Source organism: Antechinus flavipes, chromosome 4 (genome assembly GCF_016432865.1).
Source record: "Antechinus flavipes isolate AdamAnt ecotype Samford, QLD, Australia chromosome 4, AdamAnt_v2, whole genome shotgun sequence".
NCBI lineage: Eukaryota > Metazoa > Chordata > Mammalia > Dasyuromorphia > Dasyuridae > Antechinus > Antechinus flavipes.
This window is the reverse complement of record NC_067401.1, coordinates 225448577-225474858: the sequence shown is the minus strand read 5'-3', so window position 1 is coordinate 225474858 and position 26282 is coordinate 225448577. Positions and strand designations below refer to the sequence as shown.

Genomic DNA, 26282 nt, shown 5'->3' with positions numbered 1-26282 from the left:
TTACAGAAATATATATGTATATTATATATATATATATATATATTTTTTTTTTAAGGTCTCTTGGTTCATGGAATATAAAGGCGGCCTCTTTCACTGAATCAGAGTATGTGGTCAGAAGTAAAACATAGGAAGAATGGAAAAGTAGGAAGGGGAAGGCTTTGAATCCTGAAAGTTCATTGAATAGGAAAGTGATTTTCTTAAATCATTAGACTAGGTGGCCTCTGAGGCTCCTACTAACTCTAGATCTACATATAATTTCATAAATCATTTCACTTCTTTGGGGCTCAGAATTCTTATCCATAAAATAGAGGATTCAGTGGGCAAAAATGGACTTCAAAGGTCTCTTCTAGTTCAAAATATAGGCATCTGAAGTCTCATAGTCTTTTCATGATACTATACTACTTTCTAAGAAGCTTATGAGACCAATAAAACCATGTAAGCCACCAAATTTATTTGATTTTACTCAACTGTCAACAGAAGTAGGAAGCACTGAAGTACTGACAGATGAAATTAATTCATACGTCTCCCTTATATATCCTCCTTTACCAACTCTTGATTTTTAGAGCCTATCAAAGAATAAGCTGAAAATTAAAGTTGGTAAGTTTAATTACTTTAAGTAATGAGCCCCTGGAAAGAAAATGAACACTAAACCAGATTATACACAGTCTTTCTTTTTTTTCCTTTATCCATTCATTTGAAAGTCACAGATTTATGGTGCACTTGAAAGATTTTGCTGCCAATCACAGCCACTAAAACAATATATGACAATTCATTCTCAAGGGATTTCTCCTTTTTATGCAAAAAAATCAAAAAGAAAGGGGAGTGGCCAGATGAGAAATAGTTTTGCAGACTGCTATTCTCTGATGATTTCTATCTACTTTTTTCTTAGCATTTAGCAACAAGCAGCATGTTGGGAAATTCCTAGAACATATCTTTTTTTGTGTTTTCAATATGGCAACATCCAATGTGCTGTTTTGACATCTATTTCCTTCAGTATCTTTTTTTCCCCTCATACACATACACATTTCCATTTCAGTATTTGTTTTTTATTTGGATGATGGAGAAAAAGAAGTGGCAAGGTAATAGGTTAAACTAAGAAGAATTAAAAGATACTGTTTTTAGATTATGATATGGATGAAATAATGATATCCATCCAGGAAAATGACTGTCTTCTATTACTAATTAGGTTGCAAAGGGCAAACTTGCTAAAACAGAGAAGACCTGAAAGCTGAGAAAGAAGGGAGATAGTCAAAGGTTATTCACTGAAGTAACCCTCCAACCCTTCCATATCCATTTCCAGTGTAGAATCTAAAGATGATGGAAGTGAAGATGTTGAATTAGAAGTTTTCTGGACACTCTGCTTGGTCTGAGAAACTTCTGGCTGGCTAGGTTCCTTCCTGACTTCTCGGCCACCATTGAGAAGTTTCTGGCTCTCAAAAAAGTACTGATTAGGATGATTCAAAGAAAACATACCATCTTCAACCTGTAAAGGCAAACAAAGAGACATAGTACTCATGAGCACCAACACAGCCTCCAAAACCATCCTGGTTTTCACTAAAGTCAGTATTTGAACCACACTGCATCACTGCTAGGACAAATTCAGTAAGGGTGAATATAATAGGACTTTCCCACCATCTTTTTCAAATCTATTTTTCATTTTTACACTTCTAGCTTTATGTATGTGTTATGTTTTTTAAATCATAAGCTTTCACAGATTATTCTTGATTTATAATAAATCTTTTATAACAAAATGAAACAATTAACTAAACCTAAAAATACAGTAACCTCATCAGAAAGTTCATCCACTATTTGTCATCTGTAACACTTTCATTTCTCTATTAAAAAAAAACCAGAAATCTCTTCCCTTTTGTCTTCCCAAATCCCATTACAAAAAAAAAAAAATTATTTTAACATATTTGCATAATCAAACAAAACAAGTTTACCCAATGGGTATCCACAAATATTTATAGATATAAAGATGTGTATAGATATATAGTTACATATATCTACACATATACATACACATATGCATGTATATATATGTCTCATTCTGCATACAACATGTATCACCACTCTGTAATTGACAGCCTGTTTTGTCAACAGTCCTCTGAAATCTTGAATAATCACTGAATTGATTAAAGTTTTGTCTTTATATCTTTACACTGTTGTTATTGCATAAATAGCTCTGCTTAGTATATTCACCAGTTTATATAAATCTTCCAAATCATAGTCCCAAACCCTTATAATATTGATGCTATAGTATACATTGTGGTTTCTATTCACTTCACCCTACATCAGTTCACAGAAATATTTTCTAATGTTTTAAAAATCATTTTCCTTATTTCTTATAAGGACAATAAAACATCTTTACAAATAATGATTTATTAAGTGGTATTAAGGAGATAACCCAAATCCTTGAGAGTGGTATTAAGGGAAAGTACAGTGGTCACCTGCTGTGGCTCAGTCAACTCACTCTTATCTATCAGGCTGGCAGGTGATACTTCATTTTAGGTGATGCTGAGTTCCGATAAAGCAACCTATCTTCATGCAATTGATCATAATTGTCTTGTGCTATCTCCAGGTAGCACTTTTAAAATAATTTTTGCAAATCACAATGTGGTTCAAGATGATTATGTCAATGTGGTTTTCTTTATGCCAATCTTCTCAAAAAGAACAAATTTTTGTCAGATTAATGTCAGTGAATTTGGAAATAATATTGTTTTAATTGTAAACTCCAAAGAAAACTCTATATCTCAATTCTCAAAATTATTTAATATGAACAGGTATTCTTGCTTTTGAATGTTCAACAATGAGCATATTTGTCTCCATTTTTAAAAATTCGATCAATAGCTATAAATATATAAACACTTAGGCAGGGGCAGCTCGGTGGTGCAGTGGATAGAGCACCAGTCCTGAAGTCAGGAGGACTTGAATTCAAATCTGGTCTCAGACACTTAACACTTCCTAGCTATGTTACCCTGGGACAAGTCACTAATCCTAATTGCCTCAGCCAAAAAAAAAAAAAAAAAAAAATTTTAGGCAAACAGATAGCACAATGGATGGAAGGTTGGACCTAGAGTCAGGAAGATCTAAGTTTAAAACCTCTCAAATGCTTAATAGTTATATGACTTAGGACTTCCTCAATTGTAAAATGGGGATAATAACAGCACCTTCTTCCCAGAGTTGTTGTGAGGATCTGTGAGATTATAATTGTAAAGCACTTGCTAGTTATATGACAAGGTAGGTACATTACTTACAATCTTTCTCAATTTCTTCATCTATAAAATGCAATAATAAGAGCACCTACCTCCTATGGTTATAATAAGGATAAAATGTAATGATATTTGTAAAGAGCTTTCCAAATCTTAAGGTACTATATAAACACCAGCTATTGTTGCTATTAATTAAAAACAATCCTTAAATGTTATTTATACCATTCTAAATAAAAAATTTCTATTAGAGAGGTCAATTATAATAAGCTATTTGAAGAACTTTTTAAATTATAGATGAATTCTATTGTGGAGTTAGTTGTATATGTGAGAAACAGTCCTTACTGTTATAGTAAATTGTTATAGTGAATCCATGTTCTCTAAATCAGACCTTGAAGCAGAAAGATAAAATCCCAAAGAACCTGTCAGGTACTTGAATATTATTATTAAAAATATTCCTTCCTTCCTCTAGCTAATTAAGTCCAACAAGACTAATTTTTATCACATATTAAGCACATTGTGTGCTCTCTTCAGAATATTAAATTCTTGAAATTAATGAATTCTATATGAAAATTTATTCATAAGGGTTTCATCAGGTCTATGATGGATCAATAAAGATAAATCCTTTCTTATGATACAACTTACTTAAGCACTCAATGATTCAATCATTCTTCTGTTGATTTGTGTGGTTATTTCTCATTACCTGTATCTGTATACAACAGATTAATTCAGTAAAGAATGAATCTTCTTAATAGTTGTTACTTAGACCTATTAGAGCAGAATTTCATCTGCTGCTTTACTGAGAAATTTTTAAAGGTGTCTCTGAGGTTCTATAACCCATCCATAACAAGATTCATGAACACTGGAGGCATCAGTAACTTTTTTCATTTAACTTTTTATATACTTATGTATTACTAACTCCCTACTGGACACTTGAATTAGATATCATGCAAACAACTCAAACTCAACATGTCTCAAACAGAACTTTTTTTTTTCCCCTAAGCCAGCTTCCATATTACTGGTGAAGACAATGTCATGCTCCCAGTTATCCAGGTTTATAATGTCAGTTATCATTTTTATCTCATGTATCTAATACACTGCTAAATCTTGTCTTTTTCCACCTTAAAAAACACTTATCCTATAGGCCTTCTTCTTTCCAGTCATACATTCACAAATCTGGTATAAATTCTCATCATTTCTTCATTTTGATTACTGCCAAGAGTCTTCTAACTGGTCTACCTGCCTCAATTATCTCCCACTCTAAATCATCTTCCAACCTGCTGTCAAGGGGATTTCATAGGTCTAACCATGTTATCCACATGCTCATTGGGCTTTAGAGTCTCCCTATTACCTCCAGGGCCAAATATTTGAAATTTAAAGTTTCGTATAACCTAGTCCCCTACACTTTTTCATCCTGCTTACACTGCAAACCTCTACACACACATCATGATCCAGCTACACCATCTTACTTTCAGTTTTTCAAACAAGATAAGTTCTTTTTCCATTTTTTTCAAACTCAATTCTTTCTGCTTTCTTGATTCTTCCTGACTTCCTTTTTATCCCCCACCTACCTGCTCTGCTAATGCTCAGATTACATTCATAAATACCTTTACTATATTGAGATATTTACATGTTGTCTTTCATGTCAGAACATACGAGTCTTTGAGAGCTGAGACAATGGCTTTTTTGGAGGGTGGGGAGTGTTAAGGGGGTAACTGGCCACTAGAATTTTGGCAGAGTTCTTAGATAAAGTAAGTGCCTAATAATATATGTATATAGACTGGTCTTTTTTTAAGTCTAGAATTTTCTATTCCTTCATGTCCTCTTCTTTCAAAACTCAGCTCCTCTCACATTCTGCAAGAGACTTTAGCTTTCCTCCCGATCCTGATTCCAACCTAATACCTCTGGCATCTTTTTTACCTTCCAACTATTTTGTATATGTTTTGCATATACTTAGTCATTTACATGCTAATTTTCCCACTAGAATATAAGTTCCTATATGTCGGGATTGGATTCTTTGTATCCAGAGCAATTAACACACTGCTTGACACATAGTAGGAATGGAATAAATGCTGCATAACTAAGAGACGTGATTTCTAAATTATTGACAGGTGGAGAATTCAATACAAACTCTAGAATATACCCTAACATCTTCCATTTTGAAAGGAAGAATTTCCTGATCCAGAAAGAATAATGAACTAGAACTCAGAAGTCCTGTGATGATCAAATAGCCTAATATAAGTGTGAGTACTAGGAGAACAATAGCACATCACAAAAATAATAGGTGTTTGATTACTATTCTGGTATCAGCAGTTTTATTTAAAAAGATCCTATACAAAAACAAGTAAATGAAAAATTTGGGGATATCTTTATTTACATTTCATTAGAAATAAATTAATCCACAAGATTTCTCAAGTGCTTATTATGTGGGTGATGGGACTGGGTCATGGAAACATAAAGACAAACTAATAAACAGTCTCTCCTCTCAACAAACTTATATCCAATCAGAAGAGACTGGAACCATCACAGATGCCCTGCTCTATAAAGCCTTCCTTGATCACAGGGAAGGAGAAGTCTATTTTCCTACTGAAATTTTCCAGGAGCATTCTAGGTCCTCCTATCTTAAATACATTTCTGCATCCTGCCCCTCCCTGAGTCTGAATATAAGCTTCCTGAGGGCAGGAAGAGTCCTCATTTTTCATTTCTGGACTCCTACTTCCTAATTTAATGGCTTATCTATATTAAGCACTCCAATAATATTTGTTGAAATGATATTAGATTGATTATATATAATTATTTAAAAATCTGCTATTTTCTTATGAAAGGAATCATTTTGGGGGAGATTCTCAAGACCTTTTAAAGCTACAGATACTTACTCAGTAAGTCAACCAATACAAAAATGATAGCAATTTTGTGGAATCTAATAGAAGTGGAATAAGACAGGGAGTTAGAGAAATATGGGAGAATAGAATATACAAGTTGGCTAGACGAAGCAAAAGAGAGCCAAGACCAGCACAATAAATTTCATAAGAAAGAGATAGATCATTTTGACGTGTGACTCAAATAAAGAAAATCAAAACACAAAAAGTAAATTTATAAAATAGATAAATTCAAAAATAATTCACTTAAATTTTTTTCAAGCTTGAATCTATAACACAGCTAAGAACTAGGAAATGAGATTTTTTTTTTAAAGGCCTCAGAACAATCCAAAATAGATGACACAAAATCCTTTGTATTAAAGCACTTGCATTCAAACACTTTACAGGCCCTTAATCAACACTTGTTTACTCTCATGGTGCACACAACTTTTACAAACTTGGTAATGAAGCTTCTGTGACTACAACTAAGTAGAAACATTAATTTAAAAAGGTGTTGAGGATGCTGCAATCAGGTACATTAAGAGTAGTGGAATAATTGGAAAGTAAAAAAAGTTATAAAAACTCTGGAAGAAATACAGATAAAACTAAACATACTCATAGTCTGGGATCATTATGTATCAGAGCTGACTTCTCTATACACATTAATAACTCTTTAGAGATACTAGTGTTCAGAATTATCAAGTAGATTGGAAATGTCAAATATGGACCCTGAAGGCCATATATGGCCCATGACACTCCCAAGTGTGGCGGAACCAGTTGAAAATGTAATTGGGAAAAAATTAACAATATAAATAAAAATACAATAAAACATACAAAGAAAAATACAATAAATTAAACATGCTATGTCAATGGACAGCCCACATGGATCTTTCTTTATATGTGGACTTTTGGTACCCAGTTCAGGGTAGGTTTGAAACCACTGGATAGGAACTTGACCTGTGATTGAATCAGTATCGACACTTTCCAGATAAGGAAACTCATACCAACATAAGTTGGTACACTGTCTGTAATGTAGAGTCTTAGAGAACTGCCTAGACTGCTGAGAGATGAAGTGATTATTACTTACACTGAGAATTACATGGTCAGCTTGTATCAGACAAGGGAAAGGAACTTCAGTTTTCCTAGTTCCAAAGCCAGCTCTCTAGTTACTACGTCCATATTACTTAAACTATGCAAAGCAGTAGAACCCTAGGCTACCACAAAGATTTCACAAAAGTTCTGGGGGATATGTTAGATATATGAAATTTTCAAGGGAAGCCCACCAATACTTGATATCTCTTAGATACCATATGAACTACTAGCTCAAGGTAGTTTCAACACTGCATTATGCTATATTCCTTTAATTGATGTCATTGTATGTGACATTTGAGATATGTTTCATTTATTTGAATTTTCAACTATACCAATAACTTAATGAATTTTTTATTTGCAATAATGTCCTATCTTTGAGAAGGTGCGTTTTTAGCAATTGCAGTGATAAATAGCAAGTACCATGTGAAACCAATATGGAAATGAAGGTGGCAGTGTCCAATCTATTCTAAGGTTTGTTGTACAGTGCCCAATAGGCATATCTATCCCAATAACAAATACTATGGTTAATTAAAAATGAAATAAAATATTATTTTTCTTTCAATTTGTACCTTTTCAGAAGTTTTTTCTAAAGTTTATTAAGTCATTAAGTAATAAACATTTATTGAGGGTTTTTTGGACCTAACAACTTAAATACACATTAGAAATTTCTTTTGGCCTAGGGATACCATGAACAAATTACTGAGGGACTGAGAAAGTTTAAGACGTACTGAACAATACTCTACTGCTTCGCCTGGGAAAAGACTATTTCATTTTTGTCTTTGTATTCTCCAAAGCACATGGTAGAAGCTTAATAAGTTTTTTTTGAACTGAATCATGATGCTGAGTCAATGAGAAAAGGTTAAATCATTTTGGAAGGGTGAGAAAGCATATAATACATTTTAGGAAGATTTCCATTGAAAATGGTTAAAATAATTTTTTAAAGGTTGATACTTAAGAGATAAATCCTCAGCTGTTCAGAAAACTCAACTATCTAGAATATTTATTTCCTCAATGTTCTAGTAAGCTAAAGAACTATACTATAATTATATTGAATTAAAATTAAAATAACAATTTGCACCAGCTCTCAGCTTTCATTTTCATTTGTAGCAAGCAAACAAGTAATAAATACTCTTAAATGAAAAAAAAAAGTTTAAAATACTGCTCCCTCAGTACATAAGCAAATAGGCTTCCAACAGGACAGTTTATTTCATCTACCAAGTGATTATCTTGCGAACGTTTGCTTGGGATCAACATATTTTGCACAAGATGACCTTCACACAAACGCAGGTCTCATATTTCTGCCATGGCAAATGTGGTTTTTGAAGCAATGGAAGCAATTCTGTTGTACCTATGGGATCTTTGGGTTTTAATCAAGAGATTTTGCAATGACAGCTGATAATGAGGCAGCTGGTATTACAAAAAAAGCCATATGGAACTATCATAGGGTTGTAGCAAATGGTATCAATTAACTATGGTTCATTTTTGAAACTTCTATTGAAGGGATATTTGATCACAGAGCATTCAAAAAAAAATAAACTTGGGGTTGTTGGTGATGGAGAGGAATCACAAATAATTAAGAGTTTAAAGGCAACCTTTAAAAAAAAATACCACATAATAATCTAAGAAAAACAATAAGAGGAATAATACATATAAAAATCTGTAATGAGCAAATGGATGCATAGTTACATGTAGAACATTTTTAACTTAAATATTCATATCCATCTTTGAAGGAAGAGTTATACATATACCTTTTTAATATTTTTATTAAATTAAAATTAGATTAAAAAAACCTGGAAATTTGGAATATTTTTAATATCACATGCAGTAATCTTGCTGTAATCAAATCCTAGTTTGGTCACTTACTACTTATATGATCTCTGGGAAGTCAAAAAACTTAAAATTCCTTAGTTTCTTTAGATTCAGAGTGTTGGATTAGAGAATTTTAAAGCATTTTTTCTATGTTGAGATCTACAGCATTCATTGAAGGACATAGCCTCAAGGTTAAAAAAAAAATCTTCATTTTTAAGACATAATTTTTGCTAAAACTAAATATAAAACTAGATAGTTCAAAATTAGCCATAATGATAAACTGGAGGAACTTTTGTATGTAAACTCTTATTTTGGACCATGTCACATACAAACAAATATAAACACATACACACACACACACACACACACACACACACACACATATACATGTTCATGTTTTACTTAGAAAAGCAAGGTTTTTAATAAAACATTTGTAGAATGCATACATATATACATAAATTAATGTATACGAATAATATTAAAAAGTGACCCAAGTAGAGACAGCATGGTGTGGCAGACAAAAACTTGTCTTGAAGCTAGGAAGACTTAGATTCAAGGCCTGCCACTGGCACACATTAAATGTATGACTGTGGGCAACTCATTTAAGATCCCACAGCCCCAAGCACACCTGTTTATAAATTGCAATGAAAGTGTCACTGCATATACACATGCATTGGTAGAAGACCTTCATTTAATCTTGGAGTTTCCTATGCCAATAAAATAATAAGCTCAATTCCTGTTCCCTTTCTCCAGCCTGATATATGCCTTTATTCCAGAACTACAGAGACAATATACAGTTGTTACCCACCCCTAATGATAATAACTGGGATGAAGAAAACACAATGTTCATATCCTACAAGGCTGCCCTAACCAGTGTTATTTTGCCATAACATTGTTAATATTTTTTAATCAGCTGAGAGTCATAAAACTCTATGTAAAATTCTATACTGATTACAGGCAACATTGTGTTTTTGAAACTTATAATAAATAAGTGTTGCCCATAGTGTCTCTGACTAGTAACTCCAGGCAGAGCAGACCCATATGGTAATAAACACAAAGGAAGCTTGACAGGTAAAGGCAATCTTTAATGATCACATACTTTGAATATGTATATGAGGGATTTAAAAATACAGTTTTCATAGAAGTGGAAAAGAGGGTTCCAAATTCACAATCAATAAGAAAAATGCCACAAAACAAAAATTACTTTATGCCACACAGAATGCAAATGCTACTGACGGTATTTGCTCTGCTTGATTTGGTGACTGCAATAATAACATTTCTAAATAGTGGATAATGGGATCTGGGAGCTTATTAATTAGGTAATTTAATGATTTCACAAAATTAAAAAAAAAAAAAAGGTGTTTAAGCAGAAGCAAGTTTTTGGATAGTCATTGTGTTGTACAATGAATTGTCTTCTGACAATACCATGGAAGAGAAACCATAAATTTTACAAAATAAGATTGTCCAATCAATGAAAAAATAAGTGGCTCTGGCTTCATAACTTCAGGAAGTGAATTGCTAAATTAAGAAAACAACAATAATCATATTTCTTTTTTAAAGATTGTTGATAAAAGCATGTGAGAGGGAAAAAGAGAAGAGGGGGAGGTGTGTGTATTACTTGAAGGTATGTGTAATATACATTTGCCAACTTAACCCAAAAAGATCAAATGAGAAGTCACAGAAAAAAAAAAATATAGATGAGAAACAAACAAAAACAAATGATTGGAATGTGTGGGATAAGAGGACAGCCCTTAGTGATCAGCTGAATTTCAGATATTTAACTGCATAAATAATACAAATCATAGTCTCCAATTAAAATTGACCATTTCAAAAAAATGGATATGTTTGGAATCAGCTTTATTCCAGCTGGGGTTAATTGCCACATGCTGCTTTTTTCTATTAATTTTTAGCAAGCAATGAACTGGGATGGAGGAGAGGAAATCACCTAATCCTATAGGACCTTCTAAAATATCTATGTGAAAATACTGATTAATTTCTATATGAAAATGTTGATACCAAATTTGTAGATATTAAAAAGCATCTTCCACAGGAAGTCTTTCCTGATCTTCCTTAATTTCCAATGCCTTTCCTCTGTTAATTATTACCAATTTAAACTCTACATAGTTCGTTTTTACAAAGTTGTTTGCATATTGTCTAGCTCATTAGACTATGAGATCCTTGAGGACAGAAACTAATCTTTTGTCTTTCTTGGTATCTTCAGCACTTAGCATGGTGTCTGGGACATAACAGGAACTTAATAAATGTCTGATTATCTATATAAATTGCAAACAATTTTGAAAATCTCAAAATGCTACACTTTCTCTTCCAATACTTTAAACTTTAATTTAACTTTCATTTAAATAGGTTGACTAAAAGTAAAGATTTACTGAAAGAATAATCTAAATTAATAATCCAAGGCAGCATATGTTACAGAAGAAAGGGTTTAGAATGAGATTACTTGGATTCAGAGCCAGTTCAATTGGTTACTATTAATGTGAGCTATGTGACCTAACTTACTCTTTAGACCTCAGTTTCCTCATCTATAACTAAGATGAGTCCCCTATAAATAAGGGACTGAACTAAATGGCATCTGAGGACTCATCAAGTTATAAATCAATCAATTCATATTTATTAAGAACCTACTTTGAATCAGGCATTGTGATAAGAGCTAGGGATACAAAAAGAGGCCAAAAAAAAAAAAAAAAAAGACTGTCCTCAAGAAGCTAATAGTCTAATGAAAAAGACAATAAGCAAACAAATACACACACACACACACACACACACACACACACATTAAATAGGAAATAATTAAAAGAAGAAAAACACTGGAATTAAGAAGGGTTATGGATGGCTGTCTATAGAAGGTGAGATTTTAATCTGTACTTAAAGGAAGCCAAAGAAATCAGTATTCTAAGTGGAAGAAGGAAAGCAATTCCAGGCATGAGAAATAGCCAGAAAAAAAAATGCCCAGAGCTAAATAAAGAGTATCTAGTTCATAGAATAACTAGGATGCCAGTGTTTCTAGATTGAAAAGTACACATTGGAGAGTAAGAAGTAAAATGACCAAAAAGATAGAAGGGTAGGTTCTGAAGGTTTTTGATCACCAAACAGAGCATTAAATCCAAAGGATCTGCTACAGGAAGCAACAAAAAAGCCACTGGAATTTACTAAATAGAAGGGTAACATGATCAAACCTGTCTTTTAGGGAGATCACTTTAGTGTCTTGTAGTATGCTTTCTAGAGCCCCCAAGTTGGGTTGCCAAAATATACACTCCGGACTAGTTCTCTGGGAGATCTCAGGACCAACGTTGGTCTTAGTAGAAGAGTGAAGGAAGCAGAAGACTCATGAGGATGGTCAAAGATGGAGTGCTTATTTCAAGTCCTCTCACCCCTTAAATACCTCAGTGTGATTATATCACTACAGCACACTAAGTGCTAACTGTAGAACCATTACATCACCACAGCACACTATACAAGTGCTAACTATAAGCACCTTGCTACTGATATGTAAATGCCTCTCTTTACTAGAAGTATTCCTTGCTTCAAGTAGAACACAAGTGATCATGCCCTCCTTGACTTCTCAGGAAGGGTGAGAGCCCTTAGGGGAAACAGGGAGCCAAACCAAACATTGTCAGCAGGTTCCCTCTGGCCTGAAGGGTCTTATACCTCACCCAGAGTTCCCCTACTATCTGCAGCCCTCTACAGTGGCTTACTAGAGAATGGACTGAAGTGGGGAAAGATTTGAGGCAGGCAGACCCACCAGCAGGCTGTTGCAATAATCAAGCATGAGGTGATATGGGCCTGTACTAAAGTAGTGCTATGTCAGAGGTTCTCTGTCTTCAAGATATTTTACAAAGACTCTTTGACAGTAGATCTGCATTCCCTTTCAAAAAGAAAAAAAAAAAAAAAAAAGGAAAAGAATCTACATATACAAAAAATATTTATAGGAATTATTTTTTGCAGGCACAGAATTGGAAATTGAGGAGATGCCCATTAATTGGGGAATAACTGAATAAATGCTAGAATGTGCTTATAATGGAATACTATTGTGCTATGAGGAAAAAATAATCAGGATGCTCTCAGAAAAACCTAGAAAAGACTTTCATGAACTGATGCAAAGTGAAATGTTCTACATACAAAGTAACAGCAATATTATAAAATGATCAGCTGTGAAAGGCATAATTATTCTGAGCAATACAAAGATCCAAGACAAGCAGGAGTTATGATGGGAAATGCTATCCATATGTAGAGAAAGAGCTGATGTCTTTTTTTGTTTTGTTTTTTATTTTCAAAACATATGCAAGGATAATTTTTCAACACTGATCCTTGAAAAACCTTGTGTTCTAATTTTCCCCCCTCCCCTTCACCCCAACCCTAGATGGCATATAATCCAGTATATGTTAAATATGGTAAAAATATGTGTTAAATCCAATATAGGCATATTTATTTATACAATTATCTTGCTACACAAGAAAAATCAGATCAAAAAGTTAAAAAAAAAAAAGTGAGAAAGAGAAAGAAAATAAAATTCAAGCGAACCACAACAAAAAAAAATGAAAATGCTATGTTGTGATCCACACTCAGTTCCCATAGTCCTCTCTCTTCATCGCAAGATCATTGGAACTGGCTTGAATCATCTCACTGTTGAAAAGAGCCACATCCAGAACTGATGTCTTAATGTAGACTGAATTATACTTTTTTTACTTTCTTTTGTCTTCTTAAGAGTTTTCTTTTCTTTTCTTTTTTTGGTTTGTTCTCTTTCACAACATGACTATTATGAAAATGTTTTTCATGACTAGACATGTACAACCTGCATTAAATTACTACCAACAGAGCATGGTATCCTGAAAATACTAGAGAGAAGAGAGTATCAAGGAAAGAAATGGAAGATTGAGAAAAAGTCATTGGACTTAGTAACTAAGATATAACTAATAACTGGGGGGGGGGGGGGAAGGGGAGAGAGAGAGAGAGAAGTTTCAGTGAAATGATAAGATCATAAACCAAATTGGAAGGGGTTAAGAGTAAGAGGAGAGAAAGTGGAGGCATCAATTGTAGATGACCTTTCCAAGGAGTTTATCTAAAAAAGCAAAAGAGATATGGGGCAAAAGTTAGCAGGGATGAAAGGATCAAGTAAGATATTCTTGTTTTTGTTTTTAAGATAGAAGAAACAAGAAATGTTTGTGCACAGTAAGAAATGAGCCAGTGGAACAAAAAGAGATTGAAAATAAGTGGAGATGAGAAAAGAAGCATCCTGCTTGAAAAGACAGGATAGAATGGAATCATGACAAGTAGAGGGCTTAAACATTTAGTAAGGAGAAAGGCCACAAAGATGAAATAGGAGAAAAGGTGGAAGACATCTGAGTGCTAAGAGATGAGGAAGAAAAGAGGAAACTTATGGTGAACGATCTCAATAGTTTTTTCTGTAAAATACAAGGCAAAACTCAAAATGAAGGTTTGAAGAGGAATGAAAACGTGTGGAAGAGCTACTGTAGAATGTGAGATAGTAAGTTAATAAAGGGGGTATTAAAAGTGAGTGCCCAACCACTGAGTCACACAGTAGCAGACCCAATTAAAATGGCTTATATGACATTGCTCAACAGCACATTTCTAGGCACAAAGGTGATGAATAATGGGAGTGACTGCTGGGCTTAATGGAAGATAAGATAAAAGGGCTCAGATTCAAGAAAAGAGAACAATGTAGAACTAAATTGTTTTACCAAGGAGTCAAGATGGGGAGAAGAAGAGATAGGAGACCTAGGAAGGAACTGAGGAGTCAATTCAAAATCTGGAAATCACAGTGTGAATAAATAGGCTTATATAAGACAGGGCAGAGGGAAAGGTGAAAAAAAAAAAAAAAAACAATAGATTATTATTAGATAAGAGGACTTCAGAATTCTTGAACATCAAGGCAGACTATTTTTGTATATAGCTGAAGCAGGGTAGAGGAGGAGCTCATGAAGGTGAGTGGGTTAAGGAACTACATGGTGGAGCATTGGAGAGAAAATCAATATGTGTGTGCAAGTTCCCTAGTATGAGGAGTCTAATTCTCTGTTCATATTCTTATTCAGCAAAAATCTATTATTCTGGAGGACAGGATTCTGGAAAAGCAAGAGTAGAGCTGAAAATTCTAAGTTCTTCAGATTTTCCTCCACAAACAAGACAAAATAGCGCCTCAGGATAAACACAGAACAGTAAAAATAAACAAGAGATGGAGCAGAACAGTGGTCCAACTGAGACAACTGGAGAAGATCTAATGAAAGATGCAGGTATGGCCCATGTGAAGTATAAATACCTTCAGGTTAATTCTGCTGAAAAAGAAGGAAATCCTGGGGGCAACTGGGTTGAGAGGTAGCCTGCTCCCAGCCACAGGAATTTTTCATATACACTCACCTTTCCCCACAGTGGGGAAAATTGAGGGAATTTCTGCAGATAAGGGATGTCAGGCCCAGTTTTGCTGCTGAGATGTAGGCCTGGGTGAAAAGAAACCTAATGATTGCAGAAGCAGTGGGTCTGTGGGCATTTTTGGTTTCAGTTCCAGGCCAGAGGTGACAACTGACGGAGGATCTAAAGTCAGAAGCAGTATCTCTCACATTCCAGATTACAGTAACAAGTTAAAAAAAGAGAAAGAATGCAACACAATAACAAGCTATTATAAATTTTAAAAGGAGAAAGAATTCAACTACAGAACGTTACTATAAGAACGGAGGGGAATACTGAAGCAAAAAAAGCCTCTGCTGCCCCAAAGAGTAACAGCAAATGGTTACCTGCCCAAAAATAATTCATAGAAGAACTCAAAAAACAAAAAAAAATTTTTAAATCAAATAAAAGCAATTGAGAGAAATTTTTTTTAAGTAAGAAGAATCCAAACAAAACAAAACAAAACAAAACAAACAAAAAACCCCAAAACCCCAAGATTATAAAAGAAAGTCAACTGACTAGAAAAGGAGATTTAGAATCTTAAGAAAATGACTTCTTGAAAACTAGAAGTGGACAAGGGGAAGGCAGCAAAATTATAAAAAATTAAAAATAGCAAAACAAAATATAAAGAATGAAAAAATAAGAGAATGTGAGACATCTCATAAGAAAAACACAGATTTGGAGAACAGATCAAGAAGTCAAAACAAAAACAATCAGATTACCTGGAAGCTATGATCAAAAAAAGAATATTGATACAATAAGACAAGAAATATGTTTTAAATGTCCTGAAGTGTTAGAACAAAAGGGGAAAGTAGAAATAGAAAAAAATCTACCAATTACCACCTGAAAGTGATCCAATGATGAAAACCTACAGGAACATTATAGCCAAATTCTAAAACCCCCAGGTCAAGGAGAAAATATTACCAGGAACAAGAAAAAAAAAAAAAATTCAAATATGCTGGAGCAACAATTAGAATCATAGAAGACCTATCAGTGACAACAAAGAAGACCAAAGATCTTTGAATACTACATATCAAAGAGCAAAAGAACTGATTTTGTGGCCAAAACTATCACATCCAGCAAAGTTAAGCATAATCCTGAACTGCCAGGATTCTGCAGGATTTTGTTGCAAAAAGACCTAGACTTAATAGACAATTTGGCATATAAAATCTAAGAGAAATATAAGGTAAATAAGGTAAATACCAAAAATTAATTTCAAGGAACTCAATAAGGGAAAATTATTTTTTATATATAAAAATGTAGACAATATATATAAGATTGTCATTAGAATTTGGATAGCTCAAAAGAAAGATTGGAATAAAGCTGAATATATGATTCTAAAAAGGACAACCTTGTAGGAAATGGTTTCAAAAAAAAGAGCAATTATCTTATACAAATGAGTTACAAAGGAATTAAATAGGGAAGAGAGCTGGTAGTTCTGGAATGATACTCTCATTAAGAATAGATTAAAGAGGGAACAGTTTGTGTGTGTGTGTGTGTGTGTGTGTGTGTGTGTGTGTGTATAAGTCTTCTAAATTTAGAAAGAAATAAGAGAATAAAAGGAAAGGGAGAGAGGAGAGGATAAGGAAGGGATTTTTAGAGAAAACCCTACTTTCATCAGATCAGAAATAAAGAGAGAATAAAATACTTCATGTATTTAGAAGGAAATAAAGGTCTTCTAAATTTTTATAAAGAAATAAAGAGAGTGAGGGAATAGGATGGGATATATACAGATTGATAGGAATAGAATAAAAAGTTAGGAATGTGTTGGGGGAGAGAATAAGGGAGGGATCCTTGGAGTTAAGATCAAATAATAAGGCAAAGTAGTAGATAGAAATAAAGCAGAGTAGTCAGCAGGGAAAGGAAAAAAAAGATATGTACAAACAATGATAAAAATCAAGAGTAAAATTTATTAGGTTAAAAAAAAGGAGGGTTGGTAATCAATGATCTCAGATAAAATTAATGTTAAAATATATTTAATCAAAAGGGAAAAACAGGCAAGCAAAGCTGTATGTCAGCCACATTAATCAATATTGTTTTAGACAATGTAAAATAATGAGATAGTATAAGGTTGGAACAGTGCTGTGACATAGGAAATGAGTTGGTAGATTTAGAAAAATATGGAAAGACTTGGATTTATGAAGGAAATGTTATCCACCTTCAGAGAAAGAAAGGACAAACAAGTATAGTACAATTTTACACAGATGTATGTATATATGTGATTATAGATATCTATGTCTATGTATGAGTATATGTGTGCACATGTATGCATGTAAATATATCCACACTTAACTGTAACCTTCTTGAGAGAGGAGAGGGAAGAGAAAAGGAGGAAAAAAAAGAATAAAATAACAAGCGCCAACAGAGAACAAAAGAAAAACTACAAGGAAGCAAAGAGAAGATGGACAGCTCTGAACTAACTCTGTAGAGCATTTATTATACAGGCTTTCTTGAAATGGAAATATAATGTTTTATATTTTGAATCCTCTCGTGATCTGCTGTGACAATGTTTTTTTTTTTTTTTAAATTTTGATTTTTCTATTTTCTATTAAAGTTTTAAATAAACTAATTTATTAAAAATTTTTAAAGAATTTACTATTCTGGTTCTTCTTCTCATCTGTCATTCATTCTCAAAGAGTACCATGACATCAAGGAGGTGATATCATGACATGCAAGTATTTAAATGAGGGAAGGTTGTACAAAGTCACCAGCCTCACTTTCTCAAGCGGAGCCACCTGGGTCCAGTCGCCAGATATAAAACAGGATGACTGAAGAAGGCCTTTTTAAGCTAATATCTTGAAGCTAAGATCTCATTCTGACCAAGGCACTGTCTAATAATTAAAGGTTAGGTAAGAAATGAGGCAGAGAATGCCTCTTTTAGCTAGTCAAATAAATAAACAAATAGATGCATATGTATATTTATATGTGTTTGTATGTATATAGCAATCTGGGAAGGGAAGACCCTCAGGGTCTTCTGGCTGAAATAATTGTTATTTACATTTGCTCTGAGTTAATCAGAGCGCAATGACCAAGTGGGGCTTGGCCCAGGACCAATTATTGTTGGTCAGTCGACGAAAACCAAAATGATTAAGCCTTATGGCATGGTTTTTAAGAAAGAAAACTACCCTATATTCTTCAAGATATGTTGTGAGATTTCAGCAATGAAAATTTACATTTTTGGAGGCAGAGCCCTCACATATCCTATGTGGCCCCTATTCTGGTAGAAAGAGAAAACCAAGCATTTTTTTTTAACAAAGTGGGAATCAAATTCTCCCAACATTATAGACATTTGTTAATGGCTTCCCTACCTTAAGACTTATTGTGATCCACAGGCAGAAGAATTTATAAAATTGATTTATATCTAAGCAGCTGTATTTTGCGGTCTATGTTCCCATTTGTGCCAACAACTGCCTATAAAGACATCTAAAGTATAAATTGTAAAAGTTCCTTTTTTTGGATATACATTGCTACTGTACTGATTGAATAATTTTGAATAAGTCACTTAGATCTCTCTAAATCTCAGTTTCTTCATTTATAAAATGGGGATATTGAACATAATAAGGTTTCTTCCATCTCTTGTATTATAAACCAGCTTACATTTGACTAAGTGGCTGAACCTATGTGCTACACTATCTAGGGTTCATCTGGGGGGGAAAAAAAAGTTCACAAATAAAGAATACCAGTTAGAAAGAATCTCAAAGATCATTCAATACATCTATCCCCTTTATGCTATCCCTGTCAGACTGTTCTTTGGTCTTTTGTGGAACAATAAACAGGAAATATTTTTGAGGTAAGATATTTCTAGACAGCAATAATTGTTAAGAAGTTCTTGTGTATGTTAAGTTGTAATCTTTACTCATAATTTTTACTCCTGATCTAATTCGTTCTTCTGGAGCAATGTAGTCTATTATATCTTCCAAATGACAACCTTTCAAATATATAAAGACAGTTATCTTGTGGCCAATTAAGTTTTCTCTTTTTAGACCAAAAATTCTTTATATTATATACTCTATTCCTTATAAGACTTGGCTTCCAGACCCATCAGCATTCTCATTTATCCTCTTCTTAAAAAACAAACAAACAAACAAAAACACTTCAGTTTGTCATTATCCTTAGTTAAACAGGGCACCAAGAACTATATATAAACTCTAGGTGTGGTGTATATAGTTACACCTAATAGAGTAAAACTATTACTTCCTTTAAAGAAGGTATTCCATTTTTATTAATACAACCTAATATTCCATGGGAGAGGTCAGCCATATATCACATCACTGAATCATGTTGAGTTTGTAGTACAATCAACCTCCTTCAAGTCAGAGATTATCTTTGGCCTCTTTTTGTACTTACTGTTGTTGAATTAAATATGTGATTTCATTGGTATATGAAACTCTCCATGAGGAAACTTCTTTTACCAGTGCAGGTCAATACTTGCTCACAGCTTAGGAAAGTTCTCTGAGACACTGAGTAACTTACTTAAGTCACACAGTCATAAAATCAGAAGTAGGCCTTAAACTTATATCTTCCTAACTGTGAATCAGGTTGTTTATCCACCATATCATGCTGCCTCTTGAAGCTTAATTAACTTTTAAAAATCAACACAGTATTACCATTGTTGATGGATGCAGTTAACAAAAGTTCATAGTTTCTAGGAGTTTTAAAAATAATATGTAACAATTGATCTAATAATAAATGTTATAATATAATATGATATGATCATTTAGAACTCTTTTATAACAACCTATAAAGACACCCTGATTGTCAGAGTATATTATTCAAATGTATACTTACATTATGTGTTAGATCGAAGAATTTCTGGCAGGCCAACTGGTAGTGAGTGCCTTTTATATAATCCAAAATCTTGAGAAAGACAGAGAGACCAAGAAGGGAGAGAAAAAGAAGAATTAAAAGTTTAATTCAAAATATAGGGACTAAGCATCAATGACTTTATTTTACTTCTTTATCTCAAAGCAATAAACCATATAGCATGACAAATTTTTGCAATATATATACAATGACAATTCTAATAACATGGAAATACTGTAGAAGGGCTATTTAGGTCAGCATTATCACCACTATGAACTCTCAGATGACAAGAGATAGAAAGAGATCTTTTGGCCTATCAACGTGAATTTCAATAACTTTACTTAACCAAGAAAATGTACCCTAGGATTGTATTTTTTGACAGTTCTTGTCAGAACATCATACTGCATACATTTCTTCCATAATTGTAGATACAAATCTAGTTATCTGAGTGGTTTGAGCATGAAGCAATCAAATATAGTATTTAGATTTTTATTTTTCACATTACTAGTTTATACAGATACAGCATAAAGTACTGTTGTGCACCCATCAGGAAAATTTAATGTAAACCCTTTAGACAAGTATCGGTAGAGGAAGAATGCTTTTACTTTCAATCAGATTTGTCCTTTTTAGAAATGAAATTATTTCTAGTAAAGCTCAGCAGAATATGAACATGAATGGTCTATTCTGAACACCTATTAGGAACATCAGCCTATCTTTTGTAAATACAATTTGCTCTCCAATTGTGCTTCATGTAATCTCTTCAGTACTGCACAAACTCCCATTCTTATCAGCAGAGTGCAATGTTAGTTGAAATTCTTTAAGTTACATCACCTTTTCCCCCCCACCAAATAATCAAAATATATACTCTGCCTGCTTATCAAACATGGTAAATTGCTGGAATTAAGAGATAACCTCAGGAAGGAGGAAAATAAATTCTTGGGAAATGTTAATTTTTACCCCCTATTCAAACAGTTGACCTTTGGTGTCTAACAGTAGAATGAATGCACTCTTAAATCCCTGCCATGCTCATTATTGGATATAGCCTTACAGGTATTGATAGATGTACAAACAAATTACATTTGCAGAATGGATCAAATCACAGGACCCAGCCAACAATGTGTTTAAATGCATTGTTTTTCTGTTATAGTCCTACAGACTAAATTTCTATGCTTTATGCCATTGACAATTAAATCCCATATGTAAAAGATGGAGGCCCATGCCAACAAGCTCCTGAACCCAAATATGGGCACCGTCATCTGCACATATGACCTATCCTCTTCTTGTAGCAAAAAATTTAGAAGAAACAAAAATATATATTTACATACTAATGAAAAGAAAAACACTTGCCAAACTTTTGTTAAGCAGTACAGACACTTCTGAGCTCATAGTCTCATCAGTGCTTTGCTTCCTGCAAATACAAACACAAATGAAATGGTACCATGGAAATGAACCTGCCAATATTTCTTGGGAAGTATCAGTTGTACCCATAAATTAGCAAGTAGGAATCAAAATGTGAATATCCTTATCTGTACTTTTCAAGTAGAAATCTGTAGGAGCAAAAAATGTTAGATATAAATTGGTGAAGCAAAATTAAAATCATAAACAGATATGACCTTAATTGTAAAAGTGGAATGCATTCCTTAAAATGATAACACATGAGAGCAAATCTAGCGTTAATGGTATGTACAATGGAAGCAATATAGTTCATGAAGCTTTATTTTATTTTGTTTTTGGTTTTTTTGCCAACCAAGAATGTTAATGATCAGAAAGAAGTAAGGAGGCAACATGGTATACCTGACATAGTATTAGCCTTAGACTCAATAAGACCTGGGATTGAATCCAATCTCAGCCATTACTAGCTATATAACTGTAGCCAATTTACTAAAACTCTGTTTTCTTCTTTGAAAAATAACGATGACAACAATATTTATAATACCTATTCAAAAGAATTATTGCAAGACTCAGATATAAAGGGTTCTGCAAGCCTTGAAGTATTATGCACACGTGCACACCCACACACCCACACAAAATATCAAAAGATTCCTGCGTAGTTATTCCTATGTGCATATTTACCTGCCTATTCTCATTAATTTTTATAGTAAAAATAAGTGATAATCAGTAGAAACAATAAATCATTAACATCTTTTCTCTGTATTCCTAAGTGTATAGCATAGTGTCTGGCATGTAAAGGATACTAAAAACATTACTTTTTTAAATTAAATTTTATTTTTAATCAGCAAAAAAAAAGCCTTCTCTCCCATTGAGAAGTAAAAGCAAAACCCATTACAAACTGTGAATTATATTCAACTTAGATATGCAGTATGCTTATTAAAAATATAAACAGTGAATTATATATTGATTTTGCTAATTTTAATTGACTATAGAAGAAATGCTTGCCACCACTTTTCCTAATTAGTTCACCTCTGGGCTCAAATCCTTGATACCTTCTGATGATAAACTTCTATAAACCTAGCTAGGATAGTCTTCAGATGATAAAAACTTAGTCTGCCACTCTAACCCTAGGTTATTTACTGAAGAGGAAAAAAATTCAAATCAACAAGAATTTACAAAACATCTACTCTGTTCTATGTGCTAGGGATTCAAGGACAAAGCAAAAGGGTCCCTTGTCCTTGAGGATTTTGCAATCTAGTCATGTAAAACAACATGCACATTTATAAGCATATACAAAATAAATTCAAAATAATTTGGGGGGCAATTAAATTGAAACCTGAGAAAATCATGAAAAGTCTTCTATATAAGGCAGAACTTAAGCTGTTTTGAAGCAAGTGAGAGAAATTCAGAAGCCTTCTAGGTGAGCATTCCAGGAGATGGAAGTTGTAAGTGGACCATAGAGTAAGTGAATAGGAGTAAATCCTAAGTAAGCAAGAAAGGAAGGCAAAGGCCAGAAATGGAGGCTTTTAAATGTCAATTAGAGGACTTTATAGGATGGATCAGTATAAGAGGGAATAAGAGATTACAAAGCTTAAATTCTTTTTTATTTTTCTAATTAGAGACCAGTCTTTGTCAGAAACTATAGATCCATACAAATAGTAAATTTGGCAAATGGACAAATTATAAATCTACTTTTTTTTCTGGAAATTGTTACTATTTTAAAATAGTCTCTAAGGAGGGAGAGAAGAATAATCTAACTAAGTTAACAGAAGTATCAACATAAGCACTACCTACTAATTTGGTCACTAATGACCATTAATCACTTATAAAATATCCACAGACATTTTTTGGCAAATGTCAGTTTCTTCAGATAGATTTATATTCTTAATGACCAGTTTAGACTTGGAGTGGCGTCCTCCTCTTAAATCCTAATGTTCCTTTTCATTCCTGGCCATCTGCAACTTCCTCTCCGCCTTTTGCTCTAGTGACTACTAATGAGGTTAAGATGATTGTTTGGCAGCGGAACCCAACCACCTGGCCATTAGGTCTTTGGCTTCAATGGCCAAGATGTTTTACAGCTAGAGATGTTGTGCCCGATAATGAGACAAGTTGCTAATTTTTTTCTAATTCAAGGTCATATTCAGTCTCAATTTAAAGTGGCTGCCAACATAGATTTTTTTTTTTAAGCTCAATCTTTCTAATATGAACCTAGTCTTTTTTTAAAAAACTTCATTTCTAACCTTTCTTTATTTCAAAGGTGATAGAAAATGTGGTAGAGATGCAAGGGCTGGAACAACTTCATGTATTATGGCTTGTTCTTGTTTCTAACCCACTCAGCAAAACAGTCCGTGCAAAATGCCAATGACCTTCATTTAGAGGAAAGTGCCTTCTAATGTTGTTGGGCATTTAATATTTAAAACAAAAACCAAAATTGCACATAAAGAACTTTTCTAATTCATTATTATTTTTGTTTTCACTGGGTAGAAACACATTTTATCAGTTGTTTGATTTAGAACATATCATACCTTCAATGAATTAAATTAATTCCAATTTTTATCAGTATGAATTCTGTCTTTTGTTGTCTTCATGTTTAGAAGTCATCCCTCCCCCCTTTCTAGTCTTTTGTACCCTAACACAGAACCAGAATGTTTACAATTCAGAAAAATGGTGAATTTAATCCAGCTCCTCCATTAGAGTTAAGAGGCAGAGAGGACTCTGGGAAACCACCTTACCCTCACTCACTCCACATATCTTGTCAAGTGTCAAATTTGTTGTTTCTGTTTCCAAGACACCTCTAGACAAATTCTTTCCTTTCTTTCAGTCTTATCATCTCTCACTTGGGTGACTAAAGTAGCTCTCTAATTAGTCTTGGCCCAAATAACTCTCCATTCTAATCTATTCTCTATCTAGATGCCAAAGTGATTTTTCCTATATTAAGTCTCCTCTCAATAAACTCCAGTACTTCTCTATTACCTTTATGATCAAATACAATAAACTCTTTTGTTTGGCATTTAAAGCTTTTAACAGTCTAGTTCCTTTCCACCTTTCTAATCACAATTGGACTCAGATTAACCAAGAAAAAAGAAAAAGAGAGAGCTGATGACTTTGAACAGCCCTGCCTCAGCAAATGCTGGCTACCAAGGAACAACGTCTGAAGTTTTTAAAGCAGCAAGATCAGTGCCAGCAGCAACAAGCTGCAGAACAGGAAAAACTGAAGAGACTAAAAGAAATTGCTGAGAATCAGGAAGCCAAATTGAAAAAAGTGAGAGCTCTCAAGGGTCATGTAGAACAGAAAAGACTCAGTAATGGAAAACTAGTAGAGGAAATTGAACAGATGAATAGTTTGTTCCAGCAGAAACAAAGAGAGCTGGTTCTGGCTGTGGCAAAAGTTGAGGAACTCACCAGACAACTGGAGATACTGAAGAATGGTAGAATTGATGGACTTGTACATTCATGTACAAGTCAAAAAATTACTTTCCTGGTATCATTGATCTTCTTCAAGGACAAAAAATGAACACATTCTCAATGGACTCTATAGTCCAGCCATACCGGCCTATTTATTGCTCCTCAGACAAGATGCTCATCCTCTGCCTCCATGCTTTTGCACAGGGTGTGCCCCTTGCCTGAAATACCCCATTTCCAAATTCAATCTCTTAAAAACACTGTTTTTTTTTCAAGATTCTGCTCAAGTGACATCTAGTATAAGAGGACTTCTATCCAACCTCCACTTCCCTCAGCTACAAGGACCTTCCCTCTAAGATTACCTTGAATCTCTTCTGTAGGCATGTTATAAATACCTGTTTGTGTAACTGCTGTCACCCCCAATGAGAATATAAGCATGAAACAAAAAGAATATAAGAATCATATGGACAGAAACTGTTTCCCTTTTTTTTTTTTTTTTTTTTTTGGAATACTCAATGCCTAGCATATGATGAATGCTTATTAAAGGCTTATCCAACTAATGATTTCAGATTTTCAACAAATTTGAAAAATATATTAAGTGGTTATTTATCTTAGGTTTTCACATAATACATAATTATTTTACATTTATTATGTGAAAACCTAAGATAACTAACCACTCTAATATATTTTTCAAATTTGTTGAAAATCTGAAATCAGCTCAATCAAGTCATTTAACCTCTTTTTTCTCAGTTCTTCAGTTGTAAAATGAATAGAAAAAGAAATGGCAAACCATTCCATTTCTTTGCTAAGAAAACTCCAAAAAGGGACATAAAGAGTCAGACATGATTGAAAATGAATGAACAACAAGCTTTCCTAGGCTACCATTCCATATAACACTGAAAAAGTCCAAAAACATATGCAACATAGAATACCTGTGGACTTCCCACTTCCATGAAGGGAGAAGTTGGGATATCCTTTAATAGCTCTTCATTCAAATACAGCTTCTTATATATAATTTATATTCACTTTTTATGTTTTGGCACCCATATATAATGTTGTAATTATTGGACCCACCTCAGTCTCCATTTTCAGTCTTATAAATTTCATTCAAGTAAGTCTACAATGTTCTAAGACTTGATGCAAACAGTGGTACATGGGAACAACTGGAAGATTTTATCACTCGTAAAGAATATCTCCAATTTGGATTTTGTATTGGATTTCCTTTGTGTCATTAGCAAAACCTTTAATCCTCACAATAATCTTAGAGAACTAGATGCTATATCATTTTTACAGACATTTT

At 33.5% G+C, this 26282-nt stretch overlaps 1 protein-coding gene across 1 annotated transcript in view; it reads right to left on the bottom strand.

Moving 5' to 3' along the window:
- Window positions 1-1030: 1030 nt before the first annotated feature.
- Window positions 1031-26282, bottom strand: part of PRIM2 (DNA primase subunit 2) — a 373726-nt gene continuing 348474 nt past the window's right edge. The window contains exons 13-14 of the mRNA XM_051997199.1: window positions 20174-20242; window positions 1031-1483 (exon numbers count right to left, since the gene is read on the bottom strand). Coding sequence (XP_051853159.1) covers window positions 1256-1483; window positions 20174-20242 — 297 coding nt within the window. The 3' untranslated portion in view covers window positions 1031-1255. The remainder of the gene's footprint in view (window positions 1484-20173; window positions 20243-26282) is intronic.